We start from the raw sequence: 12,860 nt of genomic DNA on the forward strand, positions 1-12,860 counted from the left end.
GATTCCAGGAACACGACGAGAAGCTGCAAATGATCCTCCCAAGACGGGACTTCTGCGCTACAGCTTCACCACAGCTTCACCTTTAGATAGAGATCTTCTATACTGCATCGGTAGATGAAGTAGCTCCTTGCAGTAGCTGGTTGAATCCCAAAACGCCATGAGTCAATCTGTAAATCTCGAGGAAGCAGGTGGGCGAGGGGGTGGAGGTGTCGATGCCCGCGAGGTGGAATCGGGAGGTGGGACATCTGGACTGCCAGCTGTCAAGGAGACAGGCGGGTTGAATGTGCCAACGGCTCATGGCGAGTAAATGCCGCAGGTCCAAGTCTCGTCAAGCAGTCCGAGGCGTGGATGGTGGCGATCCAGGCTAGGGAGAATTGTTTGGACCCCTGCCTTTTCGGCTCCCCAGAGGGTCCAGGACTCCAGGCATCCTGCAACGAAGAAGGCTGGATCAACATGCGACTAGACTGAATCTATCGAGGCGGAGGGCCCTTGCTGCATCTTCGGCGACTTGCTGCACCCAAAATCCAGCGCTTCTCGGTGTGGTGTGGTACCGGTGCAATGTGGTACCGCTGTGGTGATGATGGACCGAATCTCGGCTCCCTCCGGCGAGAGTTGGTATGTGTATGGCTAGAAGGGTGGGTAGCAACGTCTCTATCTCACATCTGAAATGAATGTGATTGTGACGAAGAGAGCTGGAACCTTACTAACAGCACAGGGCCTGGATTGCAGAAGCCAGAAATGAACTGGTACGCCAGAGATAGGAAGATACAATACTGAGTACCTAGCCGAGCCTCAAGAGTAGGTAATGTATGACAGTTCTTGAAGAGCCACTCTCATTGAGGCGCTAGAACTGTGGTTCTTGATAGCCCCTATTGTCCTTCTAAGTGCACAATAGTACCCCATCCGAAAAGAGGTCACAGCAACGGTAAGCCTTCGAATCTCCGCAGCTGGAAAGTCTTGGTATCGAATTGCTTACAGACCGGCACACCGTGAGATTCCATAGCAGCTGAGGAGGCAACACAGCTGGGTTTTTTTGCCATGATTGCGGGGGTCGCCGCAGGAGGTGTAATTATCGTCAGTCAGTCAAGCGGGAGTTACCGTTATACAATCCTACCTCCTCTCATGTCTGTGAAGCGCTGGAGTCGCAATTGCCTGCCGAGTGCCTCAGCTTGAAAGTTGAGAACGCTTGTGTGCTCGAGCAATTCAGAACAGGACTTGGCTCGCACCGAGCGGCCAAGCCAAGGCGGTGAGACATACCTGCAGCGCCGTCTCCTGAAAGCTAGGAGTGAACGCGGCAACCGGACTCAGCTTCAATGCGTCTTTTTTCCAATGCACCCATGTCGATTCAGTTTGGTGAGGGAGAGCACGGGGAAGAGTGGTGTTGCAAGAGGAAGTGAGGGCGCTTCCTAAACAAGAAAGCGCGGATGTGGACGGTCTGCGCTGTGATTGGCTCAGGTTGTGAGGTCAGCGGGTCAAGCCGTCATACCACGTAAGGCGTAGTGCAAATGCGGTTGTGTCAACCGCAGCAATCTCGATCTGGAGTCGGGAAAAGATGGAGTCTGCATCGTGTATGAAGAGACCTGAATCGCAAAAGGCGGCCTTTAGTATGAGAAACTGAATCATGGTCCAATAAGCAATGGAGCTTTTGGTTCCTCTCTGAAAATTGAAAGACGTTTCACTGAAAGCGGGAGGACCCTTTTATTAGTGACCGCCGTTGTGAAGAGCGGGAAGAGTACCCCGAGCTTAGGGGTCATGACACAGAGCTTCCAATGCTCCTACTCTTCACCAGATTCAAGGTAAGCAGCAGCCATTGCGGAAGCATGTCGTACTGACTTCGGCCATTGGGTCACAGAGGGAAAATGGGACCCTTGAAATGTCACACATCATATTTCTTGCTCCTGTTCTTGAACTAAACAGAGGCATCGGACGCTGCTTGAACCCTCCAAGGTTCTCACTATCGAGATCGCTGCACATCGCATACAATGTGCGGGCATACTTGACACATTCTGCGACCGGCCTGATGGGAAATTGTACTCCAACGCAGCGAGACCTCCTGGGCCATCCCGTTTCCAAAAGCGGGCTAGAAGGTTGCTTTCGCCGGCGCCAATCCATCTGAAACTGGCATGCGACCACAATAACCGACGTACAGTACTAGGTATTGTGTAAGCGCCATGGCTGTGAGCTCTGCTAGCCCCCTGGGAATGGCGGTTGATATTCCGGGCCGCCACCCCCTCTGATGCAACTGTTACGATCCGGCATCTCGCAGATCTGGCATGTCGCCTCTGCGACTGGCCTCTTCGCCGGCATTGGGTAGCACGGCAGCTGTGGCATATTCTAAAACTCCGGCGTTGTACAACCTCTCGACCGAGCCGTTGAACATCTGAAGCAGGCACAACGGCTTCAATTCAGCCTTCTTAGCAGTTTCTTTGGGGCTATCAAATCAGCGGATTCGGTGGCGCGGCGTCAACGAAGGGATGCCATGTTGTCTGTGCAATGATCATCGCAAGATCACAGCCTCTCGGGCTTTATTCTGCAGGAAAGTATATGCTCGAGTTGTTGTCAACGGCACATGGTGACGTTGGCATGACTAAAGCTTGCCCCGGGTATCCTCCGCATGGCGGCCGGACAACCTGCTCCTGTCGTCTACAACGACCCCCAACCCCATGGTGGTGTTCAGCATGCTCTGGCCAGTCGCCATGTCCTTGAAAGACTCGTCCCCAGAGAAGGCCCTGCGTCCCATATCAGTTTCCGGTTTGAGAAGTGACAAGACTTCGACTACACTCACCAGCCCCGTTCCTCACCCAGCGACAGATGGGTACAATCGCTGTTCAGTTCGCAGTTCCAAGCCCCTGATACCCCTTGACCACCACTCCAGTCTTGAACAAGGCCACCCTGACGGTGGCAATCGGCATCGATTTCAGCTGTGCCTTGCTTCGCGCTGCTATTGTTCCCTTGGGTCTCCGTCCCTGGACTCCGCCGGCGTCGGTACAGGCTCAGGCCGCAGGTGAAGCACTTGAAATCCCGGGTCTCGACAGTGGCGGGCATTCGGCCCGTCAGGACACGCCCCAGGGCGATGATGACGGCGGCATGGGAACACAGCAAGATCGAACGCACGCCGTCTCTATCACACTGGGCGATCAACGCCTCCAGGGTCGCCGCCACACGGGCATGCAGTTCATCGATGCTCTCACCCATGCGGTTCGGCGTTACAGCCGGCTCATAGCTCAGATCGAGCAGGCCTGGGAAGAGCGAGTCGAGTTTCTCGAGGCCGGCAGGAACGGGGTGCTCAAAGTCGGCTGAGCCGTACCACTCGCCCAGCCCGGTTTCTCCGCGGATTCTCAAGACCGGCCTGTCTCGGACCACTGCCTCTTGCGCCTTGCGCACAAAGGGCTCGACAGTCTGCAGGCAGCGGTAGTAGAGGCTCGAATAGACACGCTCGATGGGCGGGTGCGCGGCCAGCAGCCTCACGGCGAGCTCGTTCGATTGGTCGACGCCATGGGCCGTCAAGGCCGGATCGGCGGCCCCACCGGTCGGTGACTTGATGAAGGTCGTGTAGTTGCCGCTTGACGGATCGACGAGCCAGTTGGATCGAAACTACTGACCGTGTCAGCCATTGTCACCGCAGTAGTTTGAAACTTGGACTTGACGGTTTGGGAAAAACGATGATTCATAGCCTTCCTCATACGGGCTGTCTTCCTCCCTAGGTCCTCCACAAGCGCTCTGTCGTGTAACTCGACTGAGCCACATGTGGAAAAGCACGACCAGGACTTCGAACCACTCCACAAAACCTGAGACAAATATAAAGACGCAGCCGCAGGTTGGGGTAACAACTTACCCCATGGCGGGTAACGTAGATCACCTGCAACATGGCGGGCGGCCGCAGGGCGGATGGTCCCAGCCCCCTCTTGTTGCTTTTGCCGTAACTAGACGGATTCGGCCTCGGAATAACTGTGAGTGGCTGGTGTCAATCGGATTGCCTCCGATCCAATCGCTGTATCTTGGATAGGAGATTTCCATGTTCACGATGTAGGTGGGAATGCAGGATTTTGTGCGACTTCAGCTCAGAAGGGCTACAAGTCTTCAAGGCATACAGATCCATGCATGAGGGTACCTCCTCTGCCGACATGCGCATGCAAGATGCAAACGGGTGTCTTGTAAGGAGAGGGGATATGGAAGCATAGGCACGCCGTGACCTCCTTCACCTTGTTGTTCCTCGGCTGGGTTGGGCCTGGGATGAGATGTCGAGAGGAAGAGGTACTGTACCAAGTATGACTTTACCTTTTCTTCGCTAGTTGACCCCTCTTCCAGGAGATTAAGAGGCCCAATCGATCTCCCTGCGTCGGGCCGGCTTTGTGTAGTTGCCCTTGAGGTCGCCGACTCGGGATCGGGAGTTGGGGATTCGGAGGACGGGAATGCTGGACACGGGACTGGGGCCGGCCGGATCAGATCCGGTAGATGAGATCGACCAACCCGGTTTGGCAATGCCGGCGTTGTTGTAAGGTTGTTTCCTTGGATTTAGGAGGTCGGGGGGCATGTAAATCGACTGATCTGGAAGTTGGGGGTGTCCAAATGGAGCGGGAAAGCCAAGGCCCACACAGGGCGGACTCTTCGTGATGATGTTGCTGCTCTCCCTTTCCAGGTAATTATCTTTAATCTGTCAAGGGAGGAATCTGGGCGAGTGAAATGTGGTGTGGATGCATCAATGCGGATTTGTCGAGGCTGCAATTCAACGGCCGCAGTGTGGGTTTCAACGGGATTATGTCCTGCTTGCTGTCTGGTTGATGAGAGCGAGGCGTTTGTGATTCACTCCAGAGGATGTCGGCTCAGGCTGTGTTGGGATGCTGAAAAGCCGGATAAATTCGGATGCAAGATAACATAAGGATAGCGAACGTGTTCGGATTCAAATTAAGTGAGACAGGAACTAATGAATAGTGAATGAGATCCGGGAAGTTCAGAAAGATGCGACGACAGATTGAGTCGTGAACCCGGTTCAGTTTGAGGACAGGCCCGACGACGCTGCGGGGAGCCGAGGTAATCCGTACAAGTCCAGCAGGTCAGACCAGGGCAAACCCTAACCCTTCTTATCCTGTATTTCCCTACCTAGCCCTAGTCCTTCTGAGCTGCCCAGGTGTAAGTCGGGTTGTGCTACCAGAACAGAAGGTTGTCCAGCCCATCGCATAATTAAGATTGACTTGCAAAGAGATCGGAGTTTACCCGTGAATGGTTGATCAACAGGGTCTGAAGCCTGCTACTCCCATTGGTGAACCCGGAGAAACAGGAAAGCCGTTGTTTGGTCGGAGTAACGCATGGCACTGTCCACAACGCGTGGCAGACGACAAGATCCCATATGTCCCTGCCAGCGGATATCATCTTGTCAGACTTAATCCTCGCTTACGACCCCTACCCTCTCCAACACTATCCACTCTGTCCACAACAAGTAACTTACCGCCGCCTCAACTCCCGCTCATGGCCCAACCAGAAATTTCTACAATCCCGATGCCCCCAGAACTCAACCCACCACTCCCCAAAAAAATCATCGACCTCCCCATCCACCTTGGCCACTCTCTCATCCCGTTTGAGCCCGCACACCACACACGCCCGCGGGGCAGTGGGCACCCCTTTTGCCGTAGTCACGCTCAAGCCCACCGCAACCTCGGGCACCCTCAACTTGACCGCGGGCCCCTGGTGCGCCTGAGCCTGATTAACAGCCGCCACGACGCTCCTCAACCGGCCCACCTGTCTTTTCCATGACGCCGCCACCTCGGCCGCCTCGCGGTCCTCATGCGCTGCCTGCGACTTGTCGACGCTCGCCAATTTCATACCCCTCTGTCCGCCGGCAGCTGAGGAAGGGGCGGCCGAGATGGACATGCCCTGGGCAAGGAATTTGTCGCGGTGCCAGCGGTGCTTGCGGCCTGTTATCAGGCGGGCGGCGACGGTGGCGAGCGCGAGATAGCCTTGGAGAAAGTTCAGGGTGGACTGCGAAGTAAGAACGCGTTGGTATGACGGGGAGGATGGCGGGAGGGTTAGGAGGGGTTTGAGTAAGGATGAGGAAGCCAGGTCGAGGAGGGAGGGAAACAGGGACAGGAGTATGGCGGGCGGAGGAATGTTGGTTGGTGGAGGGCCAGGTTTTGAGTTCGGTGTAGTTGTCGGCGATGGTTGGGTCGTAATGCTAGTAGAAGCGGGCCGGGTTTCGGTGGCTCCCCAATCTTGCCACTCCCAGTCTGAGGTTGCTCCGGGTTTGCCCATCCCGTTGGGTTGAAGCTCCGTTGCGGCGGCGTTGGTATCCGGGAGGTCCCTGAACTCTTCCCATGCATTGCCGAAGCCCTCAGATTCGACGGACGGCCAGGCAGTTACCGGCGACGGGGATGCCTCGTTGGCCTCTTTGAGGTTCCTGACCGCCGTGGGAGGCTTGACTTGAAGTCGTTTTACGGGCTCGGGTTTCCGCTCCTGGAAAGATCCGTAAGGTGACTTTGGAGCCTCTGGATAATATGACGGGCCGGCCTGAAGGGCTGCATTGGAGAGTGTCAGGCCAGGAGGCGGCTTCTTGGGGCCCGCTGGCGCTGAGTCGAGGAACAAGAGGTCAAGGGCAGATGCTGTAGGGGCAGCCTGAGGGATGGTGACGGCGGTTGTTCCTGTCTCAAAGTCGCCAAAGTCCTCATCGTCGTGGGCACCGCTTTCAGCCTCAAAGTCGGCATCAAAAAGCACGTTGGGATCAGGATTGCGAGCCGGCTTTTGGGTTTGCGCCATTGTGGCGTCCCTTTCCCAGGATGGTCGATGTTGCCACGGCTCTGGGGTAGAGCTCTCGAGACCCAGGTCCACAAGCTTGTTGGTCATCATATCGATGGTTGAGGCTCTCGTGAGACGAGCCCGAGGTTGAGAAGTTGCAGTGCTTGATGCAACAGGCTGTGGAGAAGGATTGGCCGGGGCGACCTCAAAATCGCCCCAGCCATCCTCATCATCTTCCTTGATCTGCTCTGACGCATCGTTCCTCAGTGGCTCACCAATGGGCGAAGTAAGCCATGCGTGGGCTTGGCCGCCTGTCAACTGCTGCAACGGAGGCCATTGTGTGGGCTGCGGCAACGAGGTGCTGGGAGACAGGAAAGAGAAAGAATCACTCGCGGCCGGAGCGGTAGTGGCTAAGAGTGTTCCCGAAGTGCCCTGATCTTGCTCATTTTGCTGTTGGGGGGCAGATGTTTGTGTCTGCGATACATCCCCGAAGGCCGCAAAAAGGTCCGCTGACATGGTGGTTGCTTATGGTTCCTCCAGCTCCCGTATCTGTCTAAGGACGAGGCATAAAAACATCGCGGCAGGTTCCAGTGTCGACGTCGGTGAATCTGATGTCGTGAGTGAGGAAGACGGAACAGGGCTGAGGTGTCTCCGTTGTTGTGGAGCAGCTGAGGTTTTCGGCGATGCCTAGCGTGGGCAATCAGCACAAGGGTCCCCGTCAAGTCCCTGTTTCCCCTCAAAGCTTCGCAACTGCAAGTGGAGCAGGTCGTTCAAGGCTGAAACGGAAACTCGTGTTCGGAGGCAGTCAATTCATACCTATGATAATTCAATGGTGTTTGGCCTTTCGGGGCCTCCAGTACTGTATGTCGTCTGGTCTCGACTTGTACGATGATGCAGTTCGAGGTTGAAGAATTGCACAAAATCGGGTGGGCAGGGCTGCTGCAGCAGCCAAACAGGGGACCGGCACAGGGGGGCAGGCTCGCTGGTTCGACGGCAACCGATTGGGTGGAGATTGCGCTTGTGAAGACCCACCTCGCAGTGCTCCTACTGCAACCCGCTGACGATGATACACAGCTAAGGGCCGCGATGTCAGTGCCGATTCGGGCTGAAACCAAAGACGACTTTCAATTCTCTTTTGCTCGCTACAAGAGTGAAAGCCAATAATCTTGGAACTCTATGTCGTCGACATCCTCACGCTCACATATCCACAGCGGACGGTCCTCCATCTCAGTAATCGAATGATCGGAACATGCCCCTCAGACAATCATGAGGACCCTGGCCGAGACAAAGTGCGATAAACCCTTCCCTCATCCATCTGACACCGCAAATATCTAACAGCTGGCCCAGATCACGATGGGAGGATACGTTCAAGGAGGGATCCAGCATCGCCGACCTGCAACGGGCCGTCAAGTTCAACGGCCCCCACAGCCCCTGCGTAGCTGGTCTGCGCTCCATCTGCTGGAAGGCTTTTCTGCTATGGAGGGACGCGCCTGCTGAACAGTGGCCTGAGCTCGCCCGCGAGTCTCGCGCAGCCTATAGCGCCATATGCGGCCAGCACCTACGGTATATCAGGCATCCCGAGCAGCTCGCTGCCCTCACCATTGACCCGCTGGCCGATGACCCAGACTCGCCCTGGAACGCCGTGCGTAGGGACGAAACGGCCCGCGCCGAGATCCTCCAAGATGTCCAGCGACTGCCCGACGAACCCTTCTACCACGAGGAGCGCGTTCAAACCATGATCTTGGACATTCTCTTCCTCTACTGCAAACTCAATCCCGGCGTGGGCGGATATCGCCAAGGCATGCATGAGCTGCTTGCTCCTATTGTCTGGGTGGTGGCCCAGGACGCGGTTGACCGGGCGACCGTTACGACCGACGACCCTGCCGAGGCGCTGATTGTTGAGATGCTAGACTCGGCTTTTGTCGAGCATGATGCATTTTCGCTGTTTTCCAAGGTCATGGAAAGTGCCGGCCCCTTTTACGAGGTCAAGGGTAGTGCCAGCTCGGATACGCCACAGAAGAATACCATCGTTGAAAGGAGCAAGTACATTCACGAGGTGGCTTTAACAAAGATTGACGAGGAGCTGGCGAATCACTTGCGAAACATTGAAGTTCTTCCGCAAATATTCCTCATGTGGGTGCTTGCCCCAGCTGTTTCTACCGTTCAGGGGCTAATTCCTTCAGCCGGTGGATCCGACTATTGTTTGGCAGAGAGTTTAATTTCGGACAGTTACTCTCGCTCTGGGATATATTATTTGCATACGATCCCCATCTGGAGCTGATAGACCTCATTTGCGTGGCCATGCTGCTGCGGATTCGATGGACTCGTAAGTCGCACCGACTCTTCAGAAGGCTCCTGGGCGAGACTGACGACCCGACAGTGCTCGAAGCCGACTATTCAGTTGCCCTGCAACTGATGTTGAAATACCCCACGCCGGCGCCCCCTCATGGTCCTCATACATTCGTTGACGACGCCTTGTACCTGAAAGGCCACTTCGACGCCGCTGGCGGCGTCACTTTAATATTCAAATACACTGGCAAGAGCCCCGCGAATTCATCATTCACGACACCAGCCCCATCACGCACTACGACGCCATCATTTCAGAAATTCAACAGCTTGCGCCAACGGACGCTCGGCGCGAGGTCACCACTGCCGGCAAGGATCCTGCAACAACCCGGCGGCGTCGAAGCACTCCTCCAAGGGGCGGCCAAGAACGTGATGCAGAGGGGCGAAAAGCTTGGTATCAACCAAGCTGTGCGCGATGCCGTGGGTGAGATTCGCCGCAATGTTCAGGGCTTCCAGGAAACCCGGAATACGACCAGGGGAGCCCGCGCGCTGTCGCTGTTTGGAGAGGCCACTCCCCCGCCACTTCAGGATCATGCCCTAACTGTTGCCATGATGGAAAAAAGAAACCGCCGATTGGCTGCCATGCTGGACGAGTCGGTCACGAACCTCAAGCTGCTGGCAGCTTCAGGGTTCGAGGGTGAGAAGGAGAAGCATCTCGAGACAGTCGAGTTGGCCGCAGCCAAAATCCAATTCGTCAAGGCATGCTTAGAAGACGCCTCGCTCGCACTCCCAGAGGAGGAGCTCCCTTCTCTGGGAACACTTACAATATCAGGTTCAGCCGAAATCAGTTCTTCCACGGTTGCCCTCGACACCACTCCTCTGGTTATGACCTCCTCCGCAGTAGACGAGACCAGGACGGCGTTGTCAACACCAGACTCGAGCAAGGGAAACAGCGTTCTCGCCTCCCCACCGGCGGAGTCGCAGGCCAAGCAGCTAATTGCCGAGGTCGACAAGATGGACACGGACCATCACGACGAGGACACGTTGCCTCCTCTGAAGTCGGAGCTCACAAACTCCCCTTCACCTCCGGCAGTCTTGACAGTCATACCTGACACCCCGCCTCCACCGGTGCCTATTCAAAGGGAGCAGCGGCCACACGGCCCCATTCCCACGCGATCCACACTAGCCCAGTCGTCCTTCGCCTGGATGCTGGAGCCAGATTCAGCCACATCCTCTCTCCAGCGGCCCCATTCATCGTCCTTCTCGTCGTCAGGCAGGCCACCGAGCAGTGGAGGGGGCAGCACTGCCCAAAGAAAGCGAGTCAACCCCAGCAGAGAGAAGAACGCCTTCCTCTTTGGTGAGGTTACGGGTGACGGGGCTGGCGAGGGGCTACTGTCGGCGGACCAGATCTTTGGGTTGCAGCCTATCCGGAAGGGGGGATGATGGGCCGGGGTGAGGTAACCGGCAAAGACACATACAGCGGGGCAAGCGAGGGTTGTTGGGGGCAATGGAGTTCAGGCCACCTCGCAGGCATCTGTCGATCTGAGAGTGTTCCGCCCTTAGGCTGCGGCGGAATCGACCGACCAATATCACCAAGGCCTAAGCGCGACTGCTACTAGGTAGCCATGGTGGCCCTGCGGGTACCTACAGCAGCGCAACCTGGTCGTCGGTGAATACAAGATCGATAAAGGTCATCAGGGGACTCTGGGCGAAGCAAAACCCCCATAGCATGGGGATGGTAGTGACCGTGCCGCAGGAGGAACTTGGGATGATGGCCAGGGGGAGCACGGCTGCCAGCTAGGGAAGGTGATAGAGAAGAGAAGGAACGTGGTGTCCAGGGGGTGCATGCAGTGACAGGGAGTGGCCGAGACGGTCACCTATCGACCAGCTTTGCGATACCTACACGCTAGACAACAATTCGATTCGACAATGATTCACCGTTTTGCACCGTTTGTTCTCCCAGCCAAGTCGACAAACCCACATCGCCACAATGAAGAGGTATAGCTCCTGCTTGTGAAGCGTATGACGGCTCTCCAGCTGAGTCGCCAGCTTGGCATAATTGTTTTCATCAATCGAGTTCCCCAGTCCCTGGAGGCGCACGGTTGGTTGTCTCTGCTCTGTTTTTCTCGGTTCCACAAGAGTCCCAAACCCATACCAGACAGCGTCTTGAAACCTCCGTGTCTCGGTCCTACCCGAAGCCTGGCGAGAAGCATACGAGTCGAGAAGAGCACGAAAGGCCCATGCCAGCTTGCCGGGTCCATTAGAAGGGAGAATTATGTACGTCACGCCTGCTGTGTATAGTGAGACGGATGTTGGTGACGCCAGCAGCATGCGATGTCCTGAGGAAGTCAGATTTGCCTGTTTCACCATCGACAAAAACCGCACCACCTAGCTAATAACAGGCGACAGAGTAAATTTGGCCCCTCGCAAACTTCGCCGCTATGCACGTCTACCGCGGATGCAGTTCGGGAACCCCCTAATGATGTCTCCGCGTCACCGACCAGGGCCCCGTCTTTTTCCTGTGATACCACCTACTGCAAAATTAGACATGTTATCGTCGTACGCTAGCGCTTCTTGTACGCATGTGTTCGGAGAATTAACAAAAGGCCAAGTAGTATCGGCGTGCAGTGCCAGTTGCCCTGCCCGAAGGCTGTATAAGGAGGAGTCGAGACAAGAATAGACTGGTACGTTCTGTTAGCCACTGCACCAAGCAAGGTTTGGTTCATCTTCTCCCCACCACTTCGCTCTATTCTATTGTAACAGAAGGGATGCCGTAAGACACAAGAGCACGACAACAGACGGCAGGCTGGGTAGCTTGCTATCGCAGTCCGAAGTTACCACTCATCCACCAGAAGAAGACAACGTAAGGACGTGACACTGCCTCGCAAGGGTCGCCAGCAGAGCACATAAGTCGTGATTCGTAGCACGGCAAGTTCCAGGAGCTCGGAATACCCCAGATTCCCGATCAAGCAGAAAGTGATGGGTCTCTTTCCTAACACGGGAGGTTCATATGATGCTCCTAGCATCCTAGCAAGTCTCAGTCTGAAGTCAACACAGGATTTCCGCTTAGACAGCGAAGACATGTGCTACTGAGCGTCTATAGATTGCACAAACACTGTTAATGAGAAGCCACTAACTCATGACCCCCTTTTCGTTACTCGCTTGCCCAAACATTGAACACACCAGGAGGTGGAAGAGTCTTCTTCCCATGTCGTACGACAGGGTAGAAAAGCAAGGGGGCTCCATATGAATGTTTGGTTTTGTCTTCCAGTCAAGCAGTTGTAAGTCTATATGCACTTTGTTTCCAAATTCAGACAAAAGAAGGGTTCCGAAGCGCGGCTGAACGCGCCATGCAGGGCGATCGAGCCCAATTACCCCTTTTCTCTCCGGAGATCAAGCCCACAGTACGTCTCACAAGCCCAGAATGTCGAGTCTTGAGCTCTATCAAACGGAGACTCACCTAGAGTACACAGTCGTGCCAACCATAGCCCGGAATTCTGGGAGGTGAACGACGCCATGAAGTTCAGGGGGCTTGGAACACATCAGCAGAAAGAAAGAGTCTCTTTTTTGCGCGATACGACCCTCACGGGAGCAACAGCTGCAGTCAGCGATGCGGTTCCGTTCACCATTCATGCTGAGCGAATGAACGACTCGGAGCTTCCCCAGTTTCCGCGCAGTATCACCAAGCGCGGTGCCGGCCGGCTGCTGTGTCCCCCCCCTTTGTCTTTGCCAAAGCATGGGATGTTGGCTGTATCAGCGCTGTACTGCATGATATATCCATAGCAATAACTACAAGGACACTATAGGTAAGCGTAGCAATGGCGCTGTTAGGGTCTTTTGACAGCTTG

The 12,860-nt window shown here is 55.6% G+C and overlaps 4 protein-coding genes across 4 annotated transcripts; 1 reads left to right on the top strand and 3 right to left on the bottom strand.

The window, feature by feature from the left end:
• Nucleotides 1-2,587: 2,587 nt before the first annotated feature.
• Nucleotides 2,588-3,868, bottom strand: N657DRAFT_656103 (phosphoglycerate mutase-like protein; the record flags this gene model as incomplete). Its single annotated transcript, XM_062794664.1, has 3 exons — nt 2,588-2,729; nt 2,786-3,594; nt 3,836-3,868. The coding sequence occupies 3 exons, from the start codon at nt 3,866-3,868 to the stop codon at nt 2,588-2,590; spliced, it is 984 nt and encodes a 327-aa protein (XP_062647516.1).
• A 1,574-nt stretch (nt 3,869-5,442) lies between these two features.
• On the bottom strand, nt 5,443-7,242 carry N657DRAFT_680888 (uncharacterized protein; the record flags this gene model as incomplete). The annotated part of the gene is made up of 1 exon (XM_062796332.1): nt 5,443-7,242. One exon carries the CDS (start codon nt 7,240-7,242, stop codon nt 5,443-5,445), a length of 1,800 nt encoding a protein of 599 aa, XP_062647517.1.
• Nucleotides 7,243-7,871: 629 nt separating this feature from the next.
• N657DRAFT_423917 (RabGAP/TBC) lies at nt 7,872-10,745 on the top strand. The gene is made up of 4 exons (XM_062787309.1): nt 7,872-8,015; nt 8,074-8,859; nt 8,910-9,052; nt 9,107-10,745. The coding sequence occupies exons 1-4, from the start codon at nt 7,993-7,995 to the stop codon at nt 10,453-10,455; spliced, it is 2,301 nt and encodes a 766-aa protein (XP_062647518.1). The 5' UTR covers nt 7,872-7,992; the 3' UTR covers nt 10,456-10,745.
• N657DRAFT_423413 (uncharacterized protein) lies at nt 10,684-11,479 on the bottom strand. Its single transcript, XM_062787306.1, has one exon. The coding sequence runs from the start codon at nt 11,380-11,382 to the stop codon at nt 10,912-10,914; it is 471 nt and encodes a 156-aa protein (XP_062647519.1). The 5' UTR covers nt 11,383-11,479; the 3' UTR covers nt 10,684-10,911.
• Between the last annotated feature and the right edge of the window lie 1,381 nt (nt 11,480-12,860).

The sequence above is a fragment of the Parathielavia appendiculata genome (assembly GCF_033297405.1).
Source record: "Parathielavia appendiculata strain CBS 731.68 unplaced genomic scaffold N657scaffold_6, whole genome shotgun sequence".
NCBI classification, from domain to species: Eukaryota; Fungi; Ascomycota; class Sordariomycetes; order Sordariales; family Chaetomiaceae; genus Parathielavia; species Parathielavia appendiculata.